Raw genomic sequence first — 18,750 nt, 5'->3', positions numbered from 1 at the left:
TGCTTGTCAAGTGTGAGGCTCCGGTTCCGTCCCCAGATCAGAAATGAAGTCTGCCTGAATCTGCTAGAGCAGAAGTAATGGGTGCAGAGAGGACTCGGGGACACAGGACAGCAGGGTTTCACTCACACAAGCAATGAACCAAGAGCTTATCCCAGTGTTGGGGGCTGTGGACCCCCAGACCCTGAATTTCCTGTAAACAGCTTGTTTTCCTGTGTTTGCAGCTGCTCAGAGCAGGAGACCCTCAGGAGTTCCTGAAGGCAAGGGAGTTTCTGGTGGGCTTGGCTGGGGCGTGGCTATCGGTTAAGGATCCCTACATAAGCAGCCCTGGTACACAATACAGGGGGCATCTTGTTTCAAGGATGACCAACGTTCCTGTCCCTGTGTCTCCGTCTGTGTGGGTGTGTTTTTAAATCTCCAGCCTAGTTCCCGGTCCCGTCCTGTAGTGCAGGCGCTACATCCCAGCACTGCCCTCTGCCCAGGCCAAACCCTGGTTCTTCAGCCAGACCTCCAACTCACTGAAGTACAGATGCTGATGCAGAAGGCACAGGAGGAACCAAGGGCTTTCTGCATCCCAGTGACACTGAGCACTGACTCCTCGTGGTCTAGGGCTTTCCAAACTCCCCGTGTTAGCAAGTGTCACATTCTTTAAATTAGGCCAGTGAGATGGTTCAACAGGTAAGTCTGTCACCAAGCCTGACGGCCTGTCAATCCCCTGGAGCAAGCATGGTGGGAGATATGAGTAGGCACACCATAGCACATGCGTGTGCCCACACACAGTCCAAGCGTGTTGGCGCACACCTTTAGTTCTAGCACTTGGAAATAAACGCCTAATTCTAAAATTGGTGGTACTTATTATTTTGGTCCAGAAAAGGAATGGCCAAACCTGTGAGGCAGAGGTAGGCGGATCTCTGTGAGTTTGAGGTCAGCCTGGCCTACAGAGCGAGTTCCAGGACAGGCTCCAAAGCTACAGAGAAACTGTCTCAAAAAACCAAAAATTTAAATTAAAAAAAAAAAAAAAAAAAAAAGACTTGTGGGGCCAAATGTACGAATCCCTCAGAGCTGCCCAGACCTGAAACCCCTCTCAAGCCACTAGAGACCACCAGGACCCAAGGAAGGCTCATACCTAAAGCAAACTGAAGGCCGGAAGGCGCCTTCTGAAAGATCTCGTCCCTTCTCAACTTTTGGGAATCAGTTTTCTCCTCCAGCATGGGATTAAACTCGGGTCACCATGCTTGACAAATGTCTCACCCACTGAGCTACCTCGCCGGTCCCAGGCCACCCTCTGGACCCTACCACTGTATAAGGGAAAGAGCGGGCCCTGAAGTCTATGCGGCCCCCTGCACCACTATTTCACACTGGAGCTCCAGACTCCCCCTCAAGCGACCTCTGCTCAGCAAAGCCAAGGCTTCATTACAAAGGTGCGCTAAGGAACGAGAAATCCCATCCCCAGCACCATCTTTCACGGATGATCAAGGGGCCACAGGTCTGAAAGAACCTTAGCCAGAGCTAAGGAAACAGCTTTATTCACTGTTCAGAGACCTAGGCAGTGAAGGACGGCTCACCCCAAACCCAGCATGTCTAACTGCTAACACGAGCCATCAGCCTCAGCCACGTCAGTGTGCCATCCAGACGCCAGCCTCGCCCGTGCCAGGGACAGCACGTGGACACTCTGCAGGCGAGGAGCGCCTGGTTCTTCCAAGCTGCCCTCAGATGTCTTGAAACTGGCAGTATGAAAAGCTGCCCAGTCACGTGTTCTTTTAGACGCCTCTACTTATCCCTCTGACTGCCCTTGGTGGTGGCGGCACACTTGCGCGTGCGAAGGCCGCCGGGTCCCACGTGGCCAGGACTTAAGTCTCAGTGTCCACCACTTCGGCAGCGGGCTCCCTGGAGTTACTGCTCTCATCCTCTGGCTTCCTTTTCTTCTTGGTCTTTCGCTCTAGGTTGAGCTGAGCAATCTCTTCGTTTTTCTCTGTGATGTATTTTAGCTATGTAGGTACATAAAAAGCAAAACTATATTTAAGTCTTTACATCTGTCTGTAAACTTATTTATAAACCTAAAAATAATCACAATAACTTATGCCTTCTCCAGGATTCCAATTATGAGCACTAAAACTGAAGACGGAGAGGGACACAGTTCAGAGGCTGAGACCTGGCAGGGTTATGGTTTTCTAGATCCGTTAGCTACAGTCAGGTGACCCTGGCACCTCTAAGTGTCAAGAGTGTTCACCTAGAAAATGACAGTTTGGTCAAAATGATTTTTTTTTAAATATTTATTTATTTACTCATTATGTATACAGTGTTCTGTCTGCCTGTATGGCTGCAGGCCAGAAGAGGGCACCAGACCTCATTACAGATGGTTGTGAGCCACCTTATGGTTGCCGGGAATTGAACTCAGGACCTTTGGAAGAGCAGGCAATGCTCTTAACTGCTGAGCCATCTCTCCTCAAAATGATTTTTTAGATGTGAAAAAATAGAAATTGTGCTCGCCTGCATAACTGACCTGGCAGGCTTCCATCAGTCCCCAGCCTGTCAGAACTGCGGTACGGCTGGGCCTGGGGGCATACCTGTCGCACGTTCAAAGCCTACCTAGGCTAAAGGTCAAGCTCAAGACTGGCTGTATACTCAGCATGCCCCTTGTTTTGTCTCAGAACAAGAACTGAGGCTGGAGAGAGGCTCTGTGGTTTGCAGCACTTGCTACCTTCACAGAGGACACAGTTTTGAGTCCCAGCACTCACTGTGGCTCACAACCACCTGTGACTCCAGTTCCAGGGGATCTGCCCTCCATGGGCACCAGGCACACACACGGTAGACAGGCACAAATGCGGGCAAACGCACACACACACACAGAATAAAGGGGCAGGACATGTGGTGCAGTGGTACAGACAGCATCTGACTAGCATGCACAAGGCCCTACTTTCAATCCCTAGCATTAGGTGGGGGCGGAGTGGGTACCACAAGGAAACCATCCCCATAGACCAACTAACCCATGACTTGTCTGTGACATCATGTTATAAATGAAACATGGCACCAAAGTTTTGAGATATTACAAAAAAGGTAAATTATGGAATCCAGAGAGAGCTGATTAGAAAATTTCAAATTGGCTTTGCAAGATCTATCATGATGAAAGGAGGGCTATAAATTACAGGAGGTCTGAATGGTTCAGCCATCTCCAGTTTTTAATGCAAGGTGCCCTGGAGAATAACTACACGCCTTCAAGTGATTAATTGGGAATAATGTATTCCGGGGGGTGGGGGTGAGGAAGAAATTCATCTCTCACCAGTGAATTACTCCGCCTGGCTAAGAGCTTCACGTCCTCAGTGGTAACTGTGCTTCTTTTCGCGTGTCTGCAGAAAGGGCAGAAACACGTCACCAAACTGTGGTGTTAAAGTTAGGACGGGACATAAAAGTTCACGGCCAGAGGAACAAGGATGCCTAACCCATCCCGTCAGAGTCAAACACCAGGCAATCATGACACAGAAATGAGCAAGGTTCCTAGCCAGGACACTGCAGCAACATTTCATCTGTATTCTAATAAACAAAGTCTGCCTGAAGATCAGAGAGTCAAACAGCCGCACTGGTCAGCCTCACAGACCAGGCAGTGGTGACACACACCTTTAATCCCAGTAGCCACACTAGTTTGCCAAAGAAACCGGGCGGTAATGGTGCACACCTTTAAACCCAGCACTAGAGAGGATCATAAGATGGGAGGAGACAGCTCCCAGACAGTCTCATTCTGAGATTCCTGGGGGCAGGATCGCCAGTTCAGACTGAGGTAGAGGTAAGAGCCAGTGGTTGGCTGCTTTGTTCTCCTGGTCTTCAGGTTGAACCCCAATTTCTGTCTCTGGGTTTTAGTAACCATGCTACAGGATACCAACACCACAGAGGACACTGAAGACAATCTGTCAACTGTGTCTGCGAGCCAGTGCGCTGGACAGCAAAGAAGGGTTAGACACCATCTAACGCCACCCTTTCTATCGCAGTCGTCTGTAAGACCACAGACCACACAAGGTGCGCACACAAGGCTGGTGGAGAGAAAGGAGCCATCGTAAGACACGCCTGCTCTGCATAAGTAGACGCTAGCTGAACCGGCAAGAAAACAGCCATGATGCTGGCTCCTGAAGCTCTTCTCCAGGACTGAATCACAGACAAAGCACCTGCAGCTCCTCCTAGAACCCACTTCCCTGCAAGCTCTGAACCGTGCCCCCCCCCCCCCACACACACACAAGAGTCCGGCAGAATTGAGACCTGCCTTTAAACTGGTTCTGCCTCCTGCTCACAGCTTGGACCGAGGTCCTTCACATCCTCCTCCAAGCCTCGCTGGGAAAGATGGGGGCTGCAGAGAGGGCTGCTCCCTGCTCTTGCAGAGGGTGGAGTTCAGTTCCCAACATCTGCATCTGGCAGATCACAACTCCAGCTGCAGGGGACCCACTGTCCTCTTCTGGCCTCTGTGGGCACCCATACTAAAGTGGTCTCATTTCTATGGCAACCATGTGACTGTCACTGAACTGCATCCTAACTCCTAGCTTCTGGATTTTAAATTTTTATGTGTAGGCATGTATGTCTCTCTCCCACACGTGTCCTCGTGCCTGAGGATGGAAGAGGACGCTGGAGTTGTTAACAGTTGTGAGCCACGGTGTGGGTCTGGAATTGAACTTGGGACCTCTGCAAGAACAAGTGCTCTTGTTCTTGAAGCCACCACTCAGCCCAGCTTCTGGATTGTTCTGACAGCCTCACTATGGAGCCAGGCCAGTCTTGAAGGTGGACTCCTCCTGCCTCACCTTCCCAAGCACCAAGACTGCCCCACCATGCCCAGCTTGTTTCTGGAACCACACAAAAACATTTTTTAAGAATTTCATTGACTTCCACAGCTAACACAGAAAGGGGAATTGAAGGTGATAGATACTTCGTGGGACTTGGGGGTGGGGCACAAATAAGCAGCAGCTGAATGAGCTGTCAGCATCCCATAATAGCGCCGTATCCCCCTCAGCCGAGCTGACGATGCCAAGCAGTTTTTAGGGACTGATAATATACACAGGAAGGGGAAGATTTAGAGCCTCCTGGGAGTCCGCTGCTTTAATTCAGCGGAAAGATTCATCCAAGAATCAGTGCAGAGGGGCAAGGTGAGAAGTGTGGCTCAGAGGCCGAGATGAGCAGAGGCAAAAGAGAAGCTTCAGCCCTCCCAGGCCTCAGCCATTCCAACGGTTGCATAAAAGCAATGGTTTCCAATTACCTGAGGTACTAATTGAAGAGCCGAACATAAATCACCTGTAAGAGCTCAGGCTTCTCCAGCTGAAGGCAAGCCTCCCCCTTCCCGGGAAGATTAGTCTTCCTCATAGCATGCATGGAATGAAAGCCCCTGCCTGTCATTCTCTGACACCTGCAAGCAATCAGGGCTGTGGTGCTCTGAGGCCCTCTCCACAGAGGGACTGACCCCAACTTCCCACATCCTGAGCAATCGCAACCTCCCCAAGGAAGGGTTTTTAAACAGGCAGCCGCGTACTGCGGTTCTGGGGCCGCCATTCAGACTCAGTCAGTGAGAGGCCTTCAAAGGACTCGGAGATACCAGACAACCTCAAGTGACGTGTTCGGAGCAGATGTTAGGTCCCGGCAGCGTCGTCATCAGGCACGAGCCCCCAGCAAACAGGCGCCACAGAACTGAAATACACCGCCAGATGGGGGCGGTGATGTCAATGGACCTCAATTACACAGCCAGCTTTTCTACCCACCTGGCAAACATCTCAAGGTCTTTGGCAAAATTTTCTGAAAGAGAGGGGAAAAAATAGCTATCAGCTGGCCCATCTCCACCTCAGGACTGAAGGCTTGGCTTCTAGTCAGGAGACTCGGCAAACCTCGGAGGTGAGCAAAGGCACCCCAGGCCAGCAGTTATCAACTTTTTTTTTTTTTTAAGTTCTTCAAGACAGGATTTCTCTGTGTAGCACTGGCCGCCCTGAAACTCACTGGTACAGGCTGGCCTTGAACTCAAGAGACCCACCTGCCTGTCTCCTGAGTGCTGGGATTAAAGGTGTGCATCACACCTGGCCCCACCAGCTTTTCCAAATCGTGGCTGCATCCCTGTCCTTCCCAGCACCCTCCACTCCTCTTAGAAGCCTTGTCCTACCTGTGATGACACCTTTGGTCGCTAGGGACCGTCCTGTATGTCTGCCCCAAGTATAGTTAGTAAGAACTCTGATTTCCTCACAAGTGAGTGCCAGCACCAGGGGGCAGCTGTCACACACACTACGGGAAGCTCTGTGTCACAGCACTGAGATGGAACATGTCCATGTTCCGGCCACCATGGCCATTTAAATGTCCTTCCCACACAACACCAACTCTTCTGGCCACGAAGTAATCAGAGAGCCCGGGTGTGTGGCATGGGGGGGGGGGAATGAGCCACGCCACAGCTCCCACCCACACGAGCCCCTGGCCAAGCCCACAGAGATGTCCTGGCTCGTACCGCACTGTCGGAAAGTCACCTCCGCGATGGCTGCCACGGTCTGCTTGTTGAACTGCACCTGTTTGTCCAAGGCCACTTCATTGCACAGATGGCCGACTGTGTAGTGAACTGCTGCCTTTAGCCTCTGCGGGGAAATCACACATCCTCAAGCGAAGACTAGGGAGAGGGGCTGCCCGGCCTAATTCCTGCAGAACATTCCATCATGGCGGAGTGACATGCAAGTGCACTAATCAGTTAACAACACCCTCTGGAGTGTGACTTGGGGGGACATGACTTTCCAACTAATGGTTATGATTTAGGTCCCATAAAGATGAGAAACCACGCTAGTCAGCAAGGAGCAATGACAGCAGCCCTTGCTGCGTCCTTCAGCTACTGTCCAGGCCCTGCGCGCTGAGGGCCCGTCTGGGGAACACAGCGAGAAACCAGCCTGCGGCCTTGCAATAGCTGACGAAAGACAGATCGCAGGCCTCGGTTCCAAGTCTCTAGCAGCCACAGTCCTCCAGGCCCAGTCGGCAGGACAGCAAGGGCTGATGGCTACACATCTCACAGCTGGCCGTCCTCTGGTCTAGGGTCACCAGCCACCGCAATGGTCCCACAGGAATTACCCTCCCCCATTTTTGGCAGTGCTGGGGATGGAACCAGAGCCTCACACACTAGGCGAACACTCCCACTGAGCCGCATCCTAGTCCCCAGAAAGCCTTTTAGATACTGAAAGTGTCACTCCTTCCTAGGCAGACGTACCAAGGGGAAGCAGCTCAGAGCAAGCGAGGCAGCAGCCCTGCGGTCTCTCCACTGATGTGTGACCTCCTTCCCCGCGGAGATGTAAACCACCTCTACCCCTCTTCACAGGGCACCAGCAAACAGTACCATCCATCACCCACATCTAACTTGGGGAACCAATGTATTTAGTGGGCACACCCACAGAGCACGGGTGAGCCCAGAGCAGCCACAGGACCGCAGTCTTACCCAGCATGGATGATAACTTCCCCGGATTGCACACTGAGTGCCTCCTCCTGGTAACCTAGTCCATATTCTCTCTCGCCCCTGAAACCCCGAGGCCAAGTGCAACTAGGGCAGAATTATATGCAGTTGCCTGGGAAGGGCAGGCTGGGGAGACTGAGATCAGGTGAGGGCCTACTGGCCCTACCCACTTCCGATGAAGGGCATCAACAGTCCACAGGCCTGACAGTGAGGGTCTCTCAAGTAGTCATGGCTGCTCTGTTTGGAAGACAGAGCCCAGGCAGGTGTGGTATCACCTGAATCCAAGACACTAGCAAGTATCCACTACACAGGCAGGATGAAGGTCAACCACACAGACGGTCCAGGGCCTCTGGGCGAGGCCAGGCAGATGAGCTTGGGACCCGTTCCCCAACCCCCTTGTCTGCTCAGACATCAGACAAGCAAATCCAGCCTTTAGAAGATCAAAAGAATCATCAACCTAGAAGGGCGAAGACCCTGAAGGCCCTTTTAGATGTGAGTGGGGGCTGGGGTCAGGACGCGGAATCCTGAACACATCTGGCTCCAGGAAGTTTTGTCTGCCCCTGCTGCTGGGCCGCCTTCCTTCTGCCACGCTTTAGATCTTGGAAGCTAAGTCACGAGACTTGAAACTCAAGGGCAGCACCTTGTCCGCCTTATCCCACACAGTCTGCGTGCCAGGAATGCTGATGGAGTGGGCGCTGGGATCCTCAGAGCAGAGATGTAAATTTGAGCTCTTATTTGTTTTTTAGAGACAGGATTTCTCTGTGTAGCCTTATCTGTCCTGGGACTCCATCTGTAGACCAGGCTGGTCTCAAACTCACAGAGATCCGCCTGCCTTCGCCTCCCAAGTGCTAGGATTGAAGGCGTGTGCCACCACCGCCCCACTTGAGTTCACCTTTCCGGCCTCATTAAATCAGTGAGCATTTACTGTCTCCTAAGAGCCAGGCTTTGCTCTCGGCAGAGTGTCTGCCTGGCATGTGTAAGGTCCCAAACTCGATCTCTAGCACCTCACACACAAACGAATAATAATAAAATTAAATAAAAAAATAAAAACAAGACTTCCAGACGTGGTGGGGTGTGTCCTTCAATCTCAGAACTTGGGAGGTAGTGCGGGGAGGAATTTCTGTGATTTCCAGGCTAGCCAGGGCTAAACAATAAGACCCTGTCTTTAAAAAAAAGGGGGGGGGTAGCCAGGCAGTGGTGGCGCACGCCTTTAATGCCTTCACTTTCAATCTGTGACATCAGCAGGTGTGAAGAGAGCGGTAACGGCCAGGGTGGGATGGGGTTTTTTATTATTATTTTATTTATTTATTTTGATGGGGGTGCTGCCAGAAGTCGGGTTGTCAGGGTTAGCAACTCTTGTAGCCCAGGCTGGCCTCGAACTCAGAGATCAGCCTGCCTCTGTCTCCCCACGGCTGAGATCAAAGGCGAGTGCCTGGCCTCATCTGAACTTAGAGCCTCCAGCAGGCTAAAATGGTGATCAGCTGATCTCTAAGCGGGGTCAGGGCTTTAACACTTAAATAGGAGCCCAACTACCAGAGAATGGCGCTTGCTACAAGAAAACAAAGAAAGAAAGATGCCAACAAGAGAAAACAACTGTGGGCACTTGGGTGTCCATGACTCGGCTAGCAACGCTTCTCTCTCGCTCTTCATCCCTTGGTCTCTCCTTGATAGGCTCTCTCTAGGTAGACCAGGCTAGTCGAAAGCTCAGAGCTGCTAGCTCTGACTCCTGAGCGCTGGAAGAAAAGGCCTGAGCCCCGACGCCCTGCCCTCTCTTGCTTTCGAGACAGGGGCTCCCATGGTACCTAACTGATCTGAAACTCATAATTCTCTTGCCTCAGCTTTTGCAGCACAGTCCCAGTCCCTCTCCCTTCACCGCACCCCACCCCCAGTCTCCTTCGAGACAGGTATTCCAGGTTGGCCTCGAACTCAGTATATAGCTGAAGACGACCTTAAACTTGCTTCTGCCTCCACCCCACAGTGCTAGGATCACAGTCGTTCACCCCAGGCCCGTTTGTGCGGGGCTGGGACTCGAACCTACGGCTTCGCGCATGCTGAGCGAGCATTCTGCCAACCAAGCGCCGCCTTCTCCCGTGAGCGCCCACATTCCACCCTCCCAGGCCTGGGAAAGCCGGGAATACAGGAACTCGCCGTCCTGCCTTGCTGGGACCCCGTTTATTGTCTACCTGCCGGTGAGAGAACTGCCGCTCCGCCTCCGCCTCCGTCTCCTCCATCGCTGCGGCGCTCCCCGGGCAGGCGCGCCGCGGTCGAGTCAGATTTTCCCGCTCTGCGTCTGCGACGGGCCGCGCAGAGGGTCAAAGCGCGAAGCGCCTCCTTCCTGGCACGCGCGCGCCCCCTGGCGGCAGTTTGTGGAAGGGTCTTGCTGGCGTTGGTGCGACCCCAGGATCAGGTGCAGCACCCTAGACGCTGTCTCAAGTCCTGTCACTTCCTTCAACATCTGAAAGAACATGCATGAGATAGCTCTGTGGCTAGCAGTAATTGAGGGCACCTGCCGCGTGACCGAGGATCCAGTACCCACACCAAGCGGCTCACAAAGCACCTGTAATTCCACCTCTAGGGGATAGATACAATGTCATCTTTTGGTCTCCATGGACCCTGCGTGCACATGCACATATCTGCACACATGCATATGCATAAATAGTAAAATCTTAAAAATAACTTGGCTGCCCAGCACTTGGGAGGCAGAGGCAGGCAGATCTCTGTGAGTTCGAGACCAGCCTGGTCTACAAGAGCTAGTTCCAGGACAGGCTCCAAAACCACAGAGAAACCCTGTCTCGAAAAACCAAAAAAAAAAAAAACAACAACAAAAAAAAACTTGGCTGGTCGTGGTGATGCACGCCTTTAATCCCAGCACGGAGAAGGCAGAGGCAGGCGGATCTCTGTGAGTTCGAGGTCAGCCTGGTCTACAGAGTGAGTTCCAGGGCAGCCAGGGCTGTTAGACAGAGAAACCTTGTGTGTAGCGGGGAGATACGTATGTGCTGGGTGTGGTGGTGCACATCTTTAGTCCCAGAACTTGGGAGTCAAAGGCAGGTGGATCTCTGTGAGTTCAAGACCAGCCAGGGCTACTTAGTGAGAGGTTCTATCTCAAACTAAAAAGCAAAACAAAACATTGTTCAGACCATTTTATACATTCAGTGGCCTTTTTTTTTTTAAAGGAAAAAAAATAAGCAAAGCCAAGTCCATGAAGAAAATGGCTTTTGGGGCTGGAGAGATGGCTCAGTGGTTAAGAGCATTCATTGCCTGCTCTTCCAAAGGTCCCGAGTTCAGTTCCTAGCAACCACATGGTGGCTCACAACCATCTGTAATGAGATCTGGTGCCCTCTTCTGGCCTGCAGACATATACACAGACAGAATATTGTCTACATAATAAAATAAATAAATATTTTTTAAAAAAGAAAATGGCTTTTATTTGGACCAATAACTTATATTTTCATTAAACCATGCAAAAAATATAACATCTTCCTGGCACATGACTGTCTCCTTAACCACTGAACAGTTCAGCCATTTGAATAGTGTACATTGTCTAGATTATAGCAGCTGACTTATTACTGAGTGTGTCCTATTAAATGTGGGTTTGTACCCCTTCATTTTAAAGGGTCATTGTGTTCTCCTGCCTATTTTAGATGACTTTGGGTTGGGGAAGGGCATTTGGGAAGTAGAATTGTAAGCTCTCTCTCTTGATTGGTTTTATGAAGACAGAAGGTTAATACTCTTACTCCCAAGCTCAGGATTCTTGATCTTAAAGGTACAAGGATAGGTGTGAGGATTTTGTTTTTGGTTGCATTTGAGCTGTATGAATGGTGGGGTCTGAATACGGCTTATTTCATGGTCTAATGAGGAGGTAGGGCACAGATAACTGATTGGTTTGAGTGACCGCAATGCGTTCTGTGTGCACAACAGTTAGGCATGCTGTGGTTTTATTAGTGACGTCTGGATACCTGTGAAGACGATTCAATGCAGGTCTCTACTAGTTCAGTGTTTTGTACGTAGGTTATCCATTCTCTGCATCTAAACTTGAACAACTCCTGTGCTATGTTAACTTAGTGGTGGTGTTGAGCAGACCTTGGTTCTGCATGAAACTAGTTGCAAAACCCACCATTTTGGAAATAAAAAAATGTATTTTGACACACACAAATAAAATGAATAAACCTATTTTAAATGTGTGAACTTAAAAAAAAAAAACCAAACATGTATCACCCGCAATTAACAAATGATAAAATATTGGGCCAGCAAGTTGCCTCGGAGGGTAAAAGCGCCTGCCCCTGTAAGCCTGGCGCCCACAGAAGAGTCCTCCGACCCCCACTGTGCTCACATTCGCATGTAAATTACTAAAGGCAGTGCTTTCTATGGAAACTCACACACATGCAGCCTCAGGAGGCTTTGCAAAGAGCCACCAACTGCAGTGACCCCAAATCAGACTGAGACGCTTGCCCAAATAGCATGCATTCAGAGTGAGTGGTTCCCTTCGCCAGGGCCAGGGGAGGGTTGGCATGAGGACTGGTTGAGTCTTCCTTATGCTGAGCTATAGAACGATCTGGGCAGTGAAATGGCTCAGCAACTAACTCATCGCACTTGCTGCTCTTGCAGAAAACCTGGGTTTAGTCTGCAGCGCCGACGTGGTGGCTCACTTCTGTGATGACTGTTTCAAGGGATTCAACACCCTCTTTTGACCTCCAAGGGCACACACCAGACACACACATACAATGTACAAACCTGCATCATGCAAGCAACACATATACTCATAAAGTAAAAATAAACCAGTCTCTAAAGGTAAGGATCAGCGGGCGAGCTCTCGCCTAGCGTACTTGGGTACGGGTTTGATTCCCAGCCCGCGAGGGTGCAACACGAACCCAGTGTGGACCGTCCTTCCTTCCTCCAGCTGTCTTCCTCCTTCCTGACTTGTTCTTTCAGGCCTGCGTTCATATCTCAGTTCTCTGCTGCTCCACGTATTCAATGTTGGAGAGCGGTTCTCGCTAGTGTGCTGTCACAGGTGAACAGACAGACGGCGCCCGCTGGAGTCTCCCGTGTGTCAGCATCATCACCTCCACCCAGTGTCGGCTGCTTCGGGGTCCAGCTGAGATCACGGAAGGCAGGATTGGCTAGGACTGCTACACAGCCAGCCATCTGCCACACAGACACCGCAACGTCGGGAGCACAGGCAGACGCAGATGACATAATGCTGTCTAGGGGTGTAGGAATGAGTCCATTTGTGCCACCCACCAGCTAAAGAGTGAAAAGGTGCCTGGCAGTGGTGGCCACGCACCTTTAATCTCAGCATTGGGAGGCAGAGGCAGCCGGATTTCTGGGTTTAAGACCAGCCTGGTCTACAGAGTAAATTCCAGGACAGTCAGGGCTACACAGAGAAACCCTGTCTCAGGAAAAAAAAAAAAAAAAAAAAAAAAAAAAGAATTAAAAGATAATGCCAAGAGTGGAATCCCAAGCCGGGCGGTGGTGGCGCACGCCTTTAATCCCAGCACTCGGGAGGCAGAGGCAGGCGGATCTCTGTGAGTTCGAGGCCAGCCTGGTCTACAAGAGCTAGTTCCAGGACAGGCTCCAAAGCCACAGAGAAACCCTGTCTCGAAAAAACCAAAAAAAAAAAAAAAAAAAAAAAAAAAAAAGAGTGGAATCCCAGCACCAGGGAGGCAGAGACAAGCACATCTCCTGAACTGAGGCCAGTGGGTCTACAGAGTTCCAGGGTAGCCGTCTCTACACAGTGGGACTCTGTCTTAATAAGGAAAAAGAAAGGGGGGCTGGAGAGATGGCTCAGCGGTTAAGATCACTGACTGTTCTTCCAGAAGACCCATGTTCAGTTCCCAGAACTCACAAGGCAACTGGCAACCATCTTAACTCCAGTTCCAGGGGACCTGGAACCTACGGTAAAACATTAATGCACATAAAATAAAATTTTAAAGAAATTAAAAGAAACGATGACTGCTCATGACTGGCAGATCAATCAGAATGAATCGTGAGTCATCTTCTGGGAACAATAAGATAAGAACTTGCTCTTTAACGTTTGTTTCTTGAGACAGGTTTCACTATGTAGCCTTAGCTGGCCTAGAAGGAATTACATGTGTAGATCAGGTCAGACTTGAACTCACAGCACACACACCCCAAAATTAAAAAAAAAAAAAATTAGGGGGTGGGGAAGGAAGGAAGAAGGAAGGAAGGAAGGAAGGAAGGAAGGAAGGAAGGAAGGAAAGGAGGAAGGAAGGAAGGAGAGCAGTCTTGGGGAGTCCTGAATCTTGGTAGAGAGGTTAAATGATACCAGGGAAATCTCCCTCTTAGGGTCTCTCTTTCAGGTTTTCTTGGTTTGTTTTGTTTTGTTTTTTGAGACAGGGTTTCTCTGTGACTTTGGAGCCTATCCTGGAACTAGCTCTTATAGACTAGGCTGGTCTCGAACTCACAGAGATCCGCCTGCCTCTGCCTCCCGAATGCTGGGATTAAAGGCGTGCACCACCATCGCCCGGCTCTTTCAGGTTTTCAAGACAGGGTCTCACTATGTAGCCCTGGCTGTCCTGCAACTTACTCTGTAGACCAGGCTGGCCTCAAACTCTCAGAGATCCACCTGCCTCTAAGTGCTGGGATTAAAAATACCACCACACCCAGCTGGGTTCTTCCTTCCTTCTTTCAGTTTTGCAAGACAGGGTTTCTCTGTGTACTCCTAGCTGTCCTGGAACTCACTCTATAGACCAGGCTAGCCTTGAACTCATTGGCTGCCTCTGCCTCCCAAGTGCTGGGATTAAAGGCATGCGCTACTACCATCTAGCTTGCTCTTTCTTTTTATAAAAAATAATTTATTTCGATTTATTCTATGTGTATTGGTGTGAAGGTGTCAGATCCCCTGGAACTGGAGTTAGACAGTTGTGAGGTGCCATGTGGGTGCTGGGAATTGAATCCAGGTCCTCTGGAAGAGCAGCCAGCGCTCTTAAATGTGAGCCATCTCTCCAGCCCCATGTTCTTATTCCTTAATTTAAGCAAATTAAGCCAGGCAGTGGTGGCGCACACTTTTATTCCCAGCACTCAGGAGGCAGAGGCAGGCGAATCTCTGGGAATTTGAGGTCAGCCTGGTCTACAGAGCTTGTTCCAGAACAGCCAGGGCTAACCTCTCCCTAAAATAAAAATTAAATAAATAAATAAATTAAGAACAGATACAAACAGAAACTTGAGGATAACGCATTGGTGTTTAAAAGGGAAGCCCCAGGATAGGCAAGCTGTAAACCTTACAGAAAGAGAATGGAGAAGAGAGGACCACGGAGTCAGTCACGTGGCCTCAGTCAGCCATGCTGTGTTAACTCCAAAGATGGGAGGAGAAAGACCACCGACCTAAGCAATCAGGGCTAAATGAGTTAAAGAAGCAATTAATTAAAACAAGCTTTTCTGCTCATGTATACAGGCTGTCCCCCCCCACCCCCCCGCCTAACGTGGGGGTTCTGGGATATGTGCCACACTGACTCTCTTAGACTGAGGGCAGAGCCAATGACTGGCTGACTGAAATCACCCATAGAGATTTTGAAGGACCCAGACAGGAGGGCACAGGAAGATAAAGGAAGGGGCTTAGAGAAATGCTCGGCCTTTTCCATCTGGGAAGTGTGGAGAGTTAGGGTCGTCTGATTGTTCCAACACTGCTCTTTGGATCTATCAGGCATTTTAATCCTAATATCTGACTCCAGAAATATTATTTTATTGATATTAGAATAACTTACACAGATGAAGTAGTGGGGCTCAAGGGATCAGTACTGGCTGTGAGGAAGGTTTCGGCAGATAGAATAGTTAGGGTTACAGGAGCAGAACATAAGCACAACAAGATAGTCATAACGCGCTCCAGAAACAAACATGATTGCAAGGTGGTCATAACAATCTTTTGAAACAAAGGTGTAGCATGATTAATAACCCAGGGACAGAAATTGTGGTTCAACCTGAAGGTCAGAAAAGCAAAACAGCCAGCCACTGGCTCTTACCTCTACCTCAGTCCAAAATGGCGACGCTGTCTCCAGGAATCTCAGAGAGAGGCTGTGTGTGAGCGCTGTCTCCTCCTGTTTTATATTCCTCTCTATGGCTGGGATTAAAGACATGCACCAGTACCGCCAGGCTTCTATGGTAAATTAGTGTGGCTACTGGGATTAAAGGTGCGTCACCACTGCCTGGTCTGTAAGGCTGACCACTGGGACTGTTTTACTCTCTGATCTTCCAGCAAACTTTATTTATTAAAATACAATTGAGCCGGGTGGTGGTGAAATATCACTACACAAAGGTAGGTTAGCAAGATGGTTAAAACAACTGTTTGAGATATGGTTGCCATTCCAGGACAGGTCACACGTAGGGTATAGCTCAGTCCTTGAGAAACAGAGATTTATTCACAAACAGGAATGAACTTAGTTTGTCTTTACTATCAGGAGGCTTTCAAACATAAGATGGAGGTAGACTGGTTCATCAACCTTAGGGATGATGGAGAAAGAGCAGGGAAGCCCTGGCCAGCCCCAGAAGAGAAAGACAGAAGGGAACAGTACTGAGAGAGCACTCGAGACCAAGCGCAGAACCCCATGGCAGCTGGAGGGGTGATACTAGGGGGCAGGAAAAGTACGGAATCTTAACTTCGGAGTACGGAATACTTAAGTACGGAGTGTCCCTGGAGGCCAGGTCCCTGAACCATCCCACTGGGTTAAGCATGAGGGAGAGAAGGTTTGTCTCCACCTAGAGGAAGATTCCATTCTTTGCAGCAATAAGACCACAGGTCATTGAGTTTTGATTATTCATTTTTTTAAAAAGTCTCTGAAGGCCTTAATCGATGGCCTAGTCTCCTCAATTTTCACATCAGCTTCTCTTTGTGTGAAAATCATCTATGTTAGCCAGGATGGTGGTGAATACCTTAGGCTGAGGCAGGAGGCTAGTGAGTTCAAGGCCAGCTTGGGCTACTGAGCAAAACTGTCTCGGAAAGGGCTGAGCATGGTGGTGCATACCTTTAACCCCAGCACTCAGAAGGCAGAGGCAGGCAGATTGCTGTGAGTTTGAGGCCAGCCTGGTCTACAGAGTGAGTTCTAGGACATGCTCCAAAGCTACAGAGAAACCCTCTCATAAAAAACAAACACAAAAAGACTTACTTCTCAGTCAGTCCCCACTCTTTGTTCTCCTCATCGTTTTGAAGTGGCCAATTACTAGGGTTAATGAACATCACTGTGGTGACCTATGGGGTTTTAGTCCAAGCACAGGCTAGGGCTGAGGCAGTATATTGCAGGTGTACTTTGGAACTATTTTCAACTGATAATGCAGGAGCCTGTACTGGCCACTAGATGTCATCATTGTCCCACTGATGATGCAGGAGCCTACACTGACCACTAGATGTCACCACTGTTCCACTGTACCAAGGTCAGGGTTGCCTGGCTGTAATGGCATACTTAGCACTGAATCTGGCCCTGTTCCCTAGATGCTCTTTTTCTCATCGGCCCGGTGTGAGCCCCATTTCATAAGCAGAAATAGTTACAGTACAAAAGAGTTCCTCATGGGATTAAACTGCTTGGTAGTGGTCTTCATCCTCCAGTTCCGGCGTCCCAGAGCTTGCGCCCAGAAAGATACACACACTATGGCCCAAATGTCAGAGCTCAGCTCCAGGAGCTGGCCCAGAGACTGAACTCAGGTGGTCAGACTTGGCCTTTCCCTGCTGCTGCTTCCTTTCAATGCTGGGGCTGAGCACAGAGCTTCACTCATGTTAAGCAAGTGTTGTAACCACAGTAAGAGATAGGGCGGGATTAGAACCCATGTGAAAAAAGCAAAGATCATCAGCCACCCAGCATGTACTTCAAATCTGTCTGGGGAGGGAGGCAGAGGCAGGTGAATCCCTGGGGCTCACTGGCCAGTCAGCCTAGCTGAATTGGGTGAGCCGTGGGTCACAGTGAGACCGTGTCAAATAAACAATGCGCCTCCACATGCACATGAATGCACTGCAACGTGCTTAGGTGCATGAGGAAAACACCTGCAGGACAGCTCGGAATCTGAACTCTTCCTACATGGCTTTGGTGAGATTGGATGTTGGGACCAATTGAGTCCTGGCCTTCAGCTGCTCTTCCCTGCTAGAGCCTTCTAATTGAAGTGACTAGAAGCTGTGCTTTGCCTAGAGGATCAGAGGAGGGGATTTTCACCTGTTGGCCATTGACTGCAGGGTATTTAAGCCTCCATGGTGCTATTAAAGAAGGGCTTTTGTACCAGTGATTGGAGGTCCATGTGTCGGTCTGTCTCTGCGTGTGTTTCCTCAATCTCCAGCCCCTTGCCCGAAGCTCGCGAACTGGGTCCTAGCACATAGAGTGCGGGGGGGGGGGGGGGGGGCAGCAGCAATTGTACATTAGTCCTCTGGCAGCTTTGCTACTGGAATCTTTTGTGTGGAATTGTGTTCATGTGCACGTGCGCCAAGAAGCATGGACACCAACTGATCTGTTGGAAATGCACAAAGCAGGGCTCCACCCCAACTGGCACTTTTTGAAGCTCTCCAGGTGTCTGGGGAACATCATGCTGGTGGTACAATATGAGAAGCACCGATCTGTTTTTAGTTAGTAGGCCTTCTGAACATCTGTACAAACTCCCAATACAAGGTCAGATCTCCATGGCAACTGCTGTCTGGGTGCTGAGGACCAAATGCTGCTCTTCTCGCTGGAGAAAACAGACCGAGGGTAGGAAATTATCTCCCCAGTTACACAGCCAGTAGGAACGGCTGGGCTAGGACCCCATCCTAACTCCACAGCTTCTCGCTGCAGTTGAGTGTCCCGGTTCTCAGTCCTTCCTTCTCATCCTCAGTTTCTCCCCAGAATTTGCTCTATTCTCCAAGCATCCCTCTGCCTCTAAGGAGTGCCTTCTAGTCCTTAGTCTGTAAGCAGGGGCTGGAGGGGTGGGTGGGCCTGGTCCTCACTCCAGGACAGCCTGGGTGAAAGGACGCACCCTGTATTCCTGGAGGATCATGGAGGCCATCGCCTCAAAAACAAAACATAAGGATTTGATAAAAGCCACTTTCCCACGTCAGCTCTGCCTGCTCTGCAGCTCCTGAGACTGAAGCCAGAGACAGATGAGACACACCATCTGTCCAAACAGGCATTGTTTGCTCTGCTCTCAGGCCCCTCATGGGACTAAATGGGTCCAGAAAAATCATCACAGAGCGGAGTTCACTGCTGGCCCAACACAGTCCGATGGCCCCAGGCCAGGTAATGGTATCAGTAAACAAGACAATTGAAGAGCCTGGTGGAGGAACAGATCCAGGGCACTGGAAATCCCATGGCAGACCAGGGTGGGACCCAGCCAGCTTTCATACAGCAGGA

The 18,750-nt window shown here is 50.1% G+C and overlaps 1 protein-coding gene across 1 annotated transcript; it reads right to left on the bottom strand.

Annotated features, from left to right (window-relative positions):
* Window positions 1-1,538: 1,538 nt before the first annotated feature.
* Cenps (centromere protein S) lies at window positions 1,539-9,666 on the bottom strand. Its single transcript, XM_057785193.1, has 5 exons — window positions 9,619-9,666; window positions 6,455-6,578; window positions 5,727-5,760; window positions 3,278-3,344; window positions 1,539-1,985 (listed from the first exon to the last, which is right to left on the bottom strand). Exons 1-5 carry the CDS (start codon window positions 9,664-9,666, stop codon window positions 1,848-1,850), a joined length of 411 nt encoding a protein of 136 aa, XP_057641176.1. The 3' UTR covers window positions 1,539-1,847.
* Window positions 9,667-18,750: the final 9,084 nt, after the last annotated feature.

The sequence above is a fragment of the Chionomys nivalis genome, chromosome 11 (genome assembly GCF_950005125.1).
Source record: "Chionomys nivalis chromosome 11, mChiNiv1.1, whole genome shotgun sequence".
In the NCBI taxonomy this organism is placed as follows: Eukaryota; Metazoa; Chordata; class Mammalia; order Rodentia; family Cricetidae; genus Chionomys; species Chionomys nivalis.
The sequence above is the reverse complement of the archived record's forward strand: the minus strand, read 5'-3'. Positions and strand labels throughout refer to the sequence as shown.

Excerpts from the sequence above, each read along its gene's own strand:
- Cenps (XM_057785193.1), bottom strand. The coding sequence starts at position 9,666 with ATGGAGGAGACGGAGGCGGAGGCGGAGCGGCAGTTCTCTCACCGGCAG. Across the intron at positions 5,761-6,454 it reads GGTGACTTTCCGACAGTGCG|AAAATTTTGCCAAAGACCTT; the intron begins GTACGAGCCAGG and ends CCTCTCTTTCAG. Across the intron at positions 1,986-3,277 it reads CCAGGCGGAGTAATTCACTG|CTAAAATACATCACAGAGAA; the intron begins GTGAGAGATGAA and ends GTACCTACATAG.